The 7,959-nt window shown below is 40.9% G+C and overlaps 2 protein-coding genes across 5 annotated transcripts in view; both read right to left on the reverse strand.

Annotated features, from left to right (window-relative positions):
- The window catches only part of atf2 (activating transcription factor 2), a 22,268-nt gene extending 17,419 nt beyond the window's left edge, over positions 1–4,849 (reverse strand). The window contains exons 1-7 of one of the 4 annotated variants that reach the window (XM_048238327.1): positions 4,808–4,849; positions 3,915–3,982; positions 3,724–3,820; positions 3,437–3,552; positions 3,218–3,340; positions 2,338–2,516; positions 1,822–1,936 (exon numbers count right to left, since the gene is read on the reverse strand). In XM_048238327.1, coding sequence (XP_048094284.1) covers positions 1,822–1,936; positions 2,338–2,516; positions 3,218–3,340; positions 3,437–3,552; positions 3,724–3,820; positions 3,915–3,962 — 678 coding nt within the window. In that variant the 5' untranslated portion in view covers positions 3,963–3,982; positions 4,808–4,849. The other 3 variants (XM_048238328.1, XM_048238330.1, XM_048238326.1) reach the window with 3 other exon arrangements.
- Positions 4,850–5,194: 345 nt separating this feature from the next.
- On the reverse strand, positions 5,195–7,711 carry atp5mc3a (ATP synthase membrane subunit c locus 3a). The gene is made up of 5 exons (XM_048240063.1): positions 7,649–7,711; positions 7,359–7,457; positions 6,360–6,434; positions 5,939–6,129; positions 5,195–5,832 (listed from the first exon to the last, which is right to left on the reverse strand). The coding sequence occupies exons 2-5, from the start codon at positions 7,395–7,397 to the stop codon at positions 5,718–5,720; spliced, it is 420 nt and encodes a 139-aa protein (XP_048096020.1). The 5' UTR covers positions 7,398–7,457; positions 7,649–7,711; the 3' UTR covers positions 5,195–5,717.
- Between the last annotated feature and the right edge of the window lie 248 nt (positions 7,712–7,959).

Below are 7,959 nucleotides of genomic sequence, written 5' to 3' on the forward strand. Positions count from 1 at the left end.
CACAACCCCCATCAGACTCTTAATGGCACGATGGAAGACTACACCCCTGCTCAGGCCTCTGGCAAATCATCATCAGTGGTCCGTCCAGACAATCCTGGAACAGTGAGGCCCTAACATACTGCCACCACCGCCCCGGCAAACCTGTCAGCCCTACATCCCCCTGCCAAGGCTACATCAGATCACCGCGCCTCACCGAGACAAACACACTACCCTGAGCACAAACACCGCTCTGATTTATTGGAATATGCAGTCCGCAAAGCCCACCTAAAACCCATAACATACAAGGACATGCAGCAGGAGAGGCCTGCGATCATTTGGACGGCTCGCGAGCCTCTGCCGCCGTGACATACTGCTGCTCTTTTCTAAGGCCCATTAGTTTGCACATTTTCTCCCGCTAGCCACGCGAGCCAAGTCGCCGCTGCCAACGCAGTAAATAGCGAGTCTGTCCCAGGGAAGCGTAAATGCTGAAATGTGGCAGAGACAAATCACAGAAACGTGATCACATTCAGGATGAGGATGATCACACTCGGGCCGTCCATAACTCTAAAGCTTCCCCCTTATTAAGTAAGTGACTTTCAGCGTTCTGTTGATCCTTTTCCAAAGAGACCAGCGAAATGTCCTTCATAACTCTTTTAGCTTAAGATCTCTCAAGACTTTCCAGCATTATTTGATGCAAAGCAAGAAGATTGAGATGACACTGCATGTGGATTCCAGACAAAAGAATTACATGCAGGAGACAGTGGTGCCTCAAATAAATCAACTATCTTTTGGTAAACGCCAAATGATAATGTGCAAAACATTTGTTTTGTAATATGTACATCCAATCTTTTTTTTTTTTCTTTTTTTACATCATATTTTAGGATTTTAAAACAAATGATTTTTAAAAGAAATGATTTTAAAAGAAATTGTGCTACACAGTAGCCTACGTCGTAAGTACATTTTTAATGGACATATGATTCAGTGATAATGCATCTAAAATGATAAAAAAGCAATCTTGTAAAAATAAAACAGAATTTGTTTTAAAAAAAGAACTTCACTGAGCCCTACATAATCGTTACAGATCCCCCGAAGGGCCATGGTGAACATTTATTTTTAGAGCTCATTTTGCATTCCCTCACAATACTTTTGACTTGGAAAAGGAAATGCAAAACTTATTGTGAGAGAATGCAAAACTATTGCCAGCGAACTCAACAGGCGCTCAAACAATAAATTCATACCTCAATAAGAATAAATTCACACCATGTCCTTTTGGGGCTCACCCAGGTCAAGCAGGTTTATTTTGGCTTTACTGGAGGATTTACTGATTTTGGGGCTACAGATGCAGGCAAATGTTGAAATGTTGGAAACTGATACGCTTCATTGTTGATTACTGTCTACCAGCATGACAACATGTTCTTCATGCACTGACATTTTTTATGTTTGCACTTTTTTTGAAGGATAAACACTACTTCAAAAATAGGGGAGAGGTGCGACTTTGCTTCAATTGCTGCCATAAACTTCCTTTTTGACACATAAACATTCCTAAAGAAATGACAAGGCCACTCATCACTTAGGCCAATCAGTCAAAGGGTGGTTTAGATGAGACTGACAGGATCAAAGCTAAGAGTATACTAACAGAACATTTTGTTGAATTTCTGACCACTGCCTGGGGAAGTCTGGGAGCCATGGGAAAATGATCCTAATCTCAAAAATCACATGATGTAAGCAGAAAGTACACAAAAGTGCATCGGGGGGAACAAAATGATGGAAAACAACTGATACAAAGGGAGGTGGGTGCTGAATTGAAGTCTCAACAGAAAAGAGCGAGCGGTGTACACTTACAGGGATGGCAGTTGGAATATGTACACTTGGGTTTGCAATGGATGCTGGGATGGCGACTGGCATTGTCTGCCCATTGGGGAGCTGTAAGAGTACAGGGAAAGTGCCAGACACGGGACTGGAGGGAGAAGGGGAGAACATGGTTACGTCAGCAGGATGCACATCACCACCATCAGTAAACACAGCAAATGAATGGAATATTTAAGTGGCTGAAGTAGTGGGCATGCCAAACAGCACTGAAACGGCACATGAGAAAGTAAAAAAGTCACCTAGAAAGTAAATACTAGTCAGATCAAGTCAAGCAAACAATGGGGGAAATAAAAAATTAAAAAACATGGAGGCAAAAAAAGAGGTGCAAACTGACCACTTTTCAAGAACACTGTAATGACAAACTAATACACAAGGCAACTTACAAAAAACTTATGAAAAGCACCATAGGTTGAAAAAAGAAAAAAAATGCAACTGATCAACCAAATGTGGGAACAAAAAAAAAAACAGTAACATTTTGGAGTTACTTACACTATTGGCCTATTAGAGGATGGGACTTGAGTAATAACAGAGCTAGACGTTGGCGATGGGAGGGCTTGCTGTATTACAACACTAGCATCTGAGGTCGCAAGAAGTACATTTGGGACTTGAAGGGATGCAGGACGGACTATAGTGGATGCTGGCAGTGAGGTGGGCTGCAAAGAAACCTCCTGAAAACACCACACGAGACCTTAGCTATGTCACAAATTCAGTCAGAAATGTGCAGTTTGAAATCTAGGCCTACTTGTGTTGTCAAATGATCTCCTTTTCAAAATATGTTAAAAAATGAAAACTTAGAATAAACTTCACAACTGATGAATCTGTTCTCCTCAACAAGGGTAAAGGCGGTGTGGCTCTATTCTGCATTCTAATAAGAGAAACAAAATGCCATATGCCTGTCCATTAAGGGGCTACTAGGTGATAATTTTGGCCATTATATTTAGACAACAGGAATGGAACTGCAGAACACTGTATGTGTGAGTAAAAGTGTTTCTGAGCAGGTTAACCAGAGGAGACTGTCTTTAATGACTGAATTGAGTGCCAATAGCTGGACACGGGCTTTACTTTACAAGTATGAAATACACCATTAAGTACAGCAGAGGTTGCCAGGATTAATTACACAAATGCACTGTCCTTTACAGATTTCACCATATTACTTAAACATATTGCTTGTTTACCCAGAACCATGAGGGCAAGGGTGTTCTACTAAGAAAGCAGAAACACACGACTCTCTCTCACACACACACACCCACACACACACATACACACACCTGTTTGCATTTGAACGGAAAGTTCAGGGGACAATTCAATGTTGAGTGATCAGATAATTCACAAAGTACTCCAGGGGAAAATACAACACAGGATGCTGTACCTTGTCATCATTTGTCGTTGATTCAGGATGTGGCAATGGACTGTCTCGATGTGCCTCTAGGGATGACTGTTCCTCAGTTTTGTTGCGGATGGGTGTAGCAAGAGGCGATAAATCCAAAGGTAACTGATAATATACAGGAACATAGAAACATTTGAACAAATGTATAGGAAATATATAGCATATTGACCATTCCCCCATTTAAGGGTGTGCATTGCTTACCTTTTTGATATCATCCTCTGCTTTTTTGAAGTCGTGCTCGAAAGGGCTTGCAAGCTCATTGAACAGACCCACTTCTTCACAGTTCTTCAGAAAGCGAGTTGGGGTTGGAGTTTGGTCTGTTTGATATTAGTTGATTAGAGATCACTAATGCAAACAAGCTTGCTTTTAACAGTTGCAGTTATGAAGGATCTTTTTGTGAAACTACAATACATTACACAAGGTCTGCTGTCCACCTCTCTAGGTAATGTCTATGAAGTTATCTGGCAACCATAAGTCACCACACTTACCAGCAACTATGACACTGTCATTCCTTGCTGGACCAAACTTCAGGGTCATCTCATGTTTATGTTTGTGGACAGCCAGATGATCCTCATTGGTGAAGCGCTGTTAAAAATTACACAAAACAAGTGATCTTAAAGAGCTGACATACAATACACAAATTGAAAGGAAATGTATATATGGTGTGATTAACACCAACCTGACCACACCCAGGAGCAGTACATAGGAAAGGTTTGTCATCACTCATATTCAGAAATTCCGTGTATCCTGAAAACAAGCACACTGATCAAAACAACTTATTTAGGCAGTAGTAGTGGGTGCATTGTCACAACCAACAGCGTTCGCACAGGGTCTCGCACAAAACGTCAATTACTTCTAGGAGTGCTTTGACTGGAGATAAAAAGCAATGGTTACTTTTGAGATGAGGCTAAAGTAGGCTACTCGATGGTTAACGTTAACGTTCGTAACACAGCATCACCTATGCAGATGCTTCCTCCACTAAGTTGATTCCTAAATACGTTTACAATTATTCAATCTTTTGCAAACAACAGTGATCATAAATGCACAGATGGAGGGGGGCACAACGAACTATAGCAAAGCAATAATTCATCACTGTAAAAAAAAGGATAACTACAGAATAGTGTCAAGCGACTATTGTGTAGCCTGGTTAACCTAAATACTTGCCGAACAAACATTAACACATGTAAGGGTTTTGTACAAGGATGTTTAAAGACACATAAAAATATTTCAAAAGCGCTTAGACGATATTTCCAAATCGTTTATTTCTGACAGCAGCGAAGCTGACGATAACAATGCAGTGCACCTTGTTTACACACGTCAATAGCCAGAGCCCTACATTGCTACAAAGCTAGCTTCACCACCCATTCTTTCAATAGAGGTGGAAAGGAAGCTATGAAGCTAGCAATATCGCCGTCGCCATATTACCTAATCCAGCTAATACTGAGTTGATGTGCATATGTCAATATCTTAAAGTATGATAATTTTGCCGTCTCTACAACTACAGACCACTCGTACCGACTGTGTGGGTGATGTCTTTGTTTACTAATAGTGCCAATTAATACAGACACTTACCCACGGGCTCAACCCTTGATAACCAAATCCCACGATCCCTGACTCTCGCGAGCTTTCGAGTATTATTCCTTCCGTAAACGTCAGTACAATTACGTATCTCTCGCATCCAACCGGAGCGTCAGGTAAGAATACAACCACAGCCAAGGATCATTGATTACTCTGGTTCAAGCTTTACAGTCTTCTAAAATGAATGCGTAATGAACGATCAATGTCAATGCAGCCCATCATGCCAATATAAGTTTAATTGATTCACTGCAGATTGCTTACTGTGGCATGTTGCATGTAAAAACGTTTAACTTCATTAACTGTGTGATTGTCTAGCAACCCTGTTTTTTTCCTGCTGGTCAGAGAGTAAATAAAGACAACAGATTTAAATTTGCACCAGTATAGTTGATAAGTTGTCTAAATTTATTTGATGCAATTTACAAAAGCAAGCGTGTTGCAATGCTCTTAAACACTTGCAATCTACATACAGTTGACTTTCTACTGTATCCCTTGACATCATTTGAGTGGACCCACAACAGCCTGCAAACACCAAACGACTCCCAAATGACTTGTAGTGTGTGACTAGATGACTTGGGCAAGTACCATCAGACGTCTCAGAATGTAACCAACTGCTTTTATCTTTAAGAAAAATACCAGGGCAACATTCATTGGTGGGCTTTTGGCCCACTGTGATTGTAAGATACACATGATTCCAAAAAAACATACTGCCTTATTTTCAAGTGAAATACATGCATTTTAATTGTAATCTCTTACATTTGTACAATGCATGTGTTTTCCTTCTTCATACAGTCATATCAACCTGAAAAAATGTACAATTTCGACACCAACATGGGACAATTTTGGTAGCCACAGTAAAATATGTAGTCACAACTGTAGTTAAGAGTGCGTTCACATCGTTTTGTTTTTACATGGCGAACAAGATCAAGAAAGCGACCATCAAACAGAAGAGACCCATAGCTTCAGACAGGGCGAATCCCAGAATGGCATAAGAGAAGAGCTGCTGCTTCAGGGAGGGGTTTCTGTAATGAGATGAAAACCAGAAATTGACAATAGTACTAGCATACATTTAAAAAAAAAAAAAAAACCTTGTTCCTTTACAGGCTGAAGACTAACTAGAATACTTGCCTGGCATATCCGATGATGAGACTGCCAAAGACAGTTCCAATTCCAGCACCAGATCCAGCCACTCCGACTGTGGCTGCTCCAGCACCAATGAACTTAGCAGCAGTGTCGATATCCCTGCTCACAGCACTAGTCTGGAAGCCACGGAGTGCTACCTGGGTCATGGGGCTTTGTGGCACAAGGGCTGTGCTGGTCTGTTGGGACACACTTCACTTTAGAACAACGAAACATAACATTTTACAGTGCAAACATTGGTCAAACAATCTCATTACAACATCTTTGCATATGAGCATCTACGAGTAAACCATGGGCAGCACAGCGCTAGTACAATGGCAACAAAACATAATACTCTAAACTAACTTACAGAACCTTCCTGTCAACCCACAGGGACATTACAGAGGGAACGATAGCTGGAGACACTCACCTCTGTTTTGACCTCTGGCCGGGAAAGGACAGAAGCAGAGAGGGGTCTGTAGAGAGCCCTGGAGCCAGCACGGACCTACAGTTAAACACACACACAAACAATGTACTCAAGACAAAATGTTGCTTCATTAGAGCACCTCCGCAAACCCAGGCAACAAAGAGTACAAGTTAAAGTTGGGGAGAAGCAGCAGGTTAATGTTAAATTGAAGTGTCAGGACAGGGGGCAAAGTATCTTCAGGATGATCACAATGTATTGAGATACTTCACAAATATGAATGCAACCACTAGACACAGACATAAACAATGACAAAGGTGACCTCAGAAGCATTAATTAATTAGATCACTACAAAGTCAGAGACTGGGATTAGAGGGCGAAATCCACTTGCTATGAGTAAGTATCCAAAGAGTACACTTGGAAGAGCTTCCTTGTAGACATAACCCTGCTAGCCAGCTAACGTTTGCTAGCTTCGAACAGCATCAAGGTGCAAAGATTATTCACTGTACTCGAACTGCCCGACATGGGACATTACAGTGGCAACATGGCCAACGTATCATGTACAAACAATGCGTCCACAAATGTCAACTGGCCGTCTGGGTCTGCAGACCAGCTAGCGTAAGGTTAGGGGGCTAGTTTTACATTCTCTGATACAGCTAGTTTGACAGTCAATGTTAACATATTTGGAAGGTGTTGACCTTAGCTAACGATAGCCAGGTTAGCAAGAAAGGACGGATAAGTTATACTTGAATGGAGTAATTCTCTTTATGGCGTGTTAGTACTACTATGCACAAACCCCAAACGGAAGCATTTAACAGACAAGCGAAGTGGAGGTTGTCAGTAGCTAACGTTAGCTAGTCAGTATGAAAGTTACCTTAACATGGATGGCAAAGTAGCTAACGTTAGCATTAATTCCCAAGTTCAAGAACAGGCCCTTACAGCTAGAAACGAACAATGTAAACCAAAGCATCAAATCTTTTGGTCGTTTCTGACAGAATTACTCACCATTGCTGGCGTGGAGACGAATTTTGCACAGGCGTACATTTTTGGGTTTTTAGGGTATTATAAGCGGTTCTGGTGGATTAGATAGCAGCCCGGCTATATCTGAAATGACAAACGATAAGGTCAGTACAAGTCTTTCTGCACAATCTTTAAAAAAAATGACTGTGTATAAATACCAGTATACATTGTAAATAAGCGCTTTTGTCTTTAACATGCCAAAATATCACATATAGAGTAGGATGAGATAAGATTGTCAGGCTACAAATTCTCTACACAACCTCCATTGCACTTACCGACAGCAGAGGTCGAACCACTTCCCTTTCAACGCATGCGCCAACCGGTTTATAAGAAAATCCCGGATGATGATGCACTGACCAGACAAGGTCATTTCATTTTATTGAACCAGTTTAGTCCAAATAGAATTAGTTAAAACATACCTTAATTACATGTTAATAAATATTTCTCCATTTTAGTTTGTTGCCATGAGCCTGGTTTTATTAATCAATGGTGCACCTGTGTGAAAAGTCTATTACATGTAATACAGATTTGCAGTCTGTTTTAATAACTTTTTGTTTGGAGCAGACCTTGTTTGTATATTTCAGGT

The sequence above is a fragment of the Alosa alosa genome, chromosome 3, assembly GCF_017589495.1.
Source record: "Alosa alosa isolate M-15738 ecotype Scorff River chromosome 3, AALO_Geno_1.1, whole genome shotgun sequence".
Classification (NCBI taxonomy): Eukaryota; Metazoa; Chordata; class Actinopteri; order Clupeiformes; family Clupeidae; genus Alosa; species Alosa alosa.

Bases quoted from the DNA above. Each gene is read 5' to 3' on its own strand.
- atp5mc3a (XM_048240063.1), bottom strand. From the start codon at position 7,397: ATGTACGCCTGTGCAAAATTCGTCTCCACGCCAGCAATG. The intron at 6,435-7,358 runs GTGAGTAATTCT...GTTTAACTGTAG, and splicing joins TCGTCTCCACGCCAGCAATG to GTCCGTGCTGGCTCCAGGGC. The intron at 6,130-6,359 runs GTGAGTGTCTCC...GTGTCCCAACAG, and splicing joins GGCCAGAGGTCAAAACAGAG to ACCAGCACAGCCCTTGTGCC.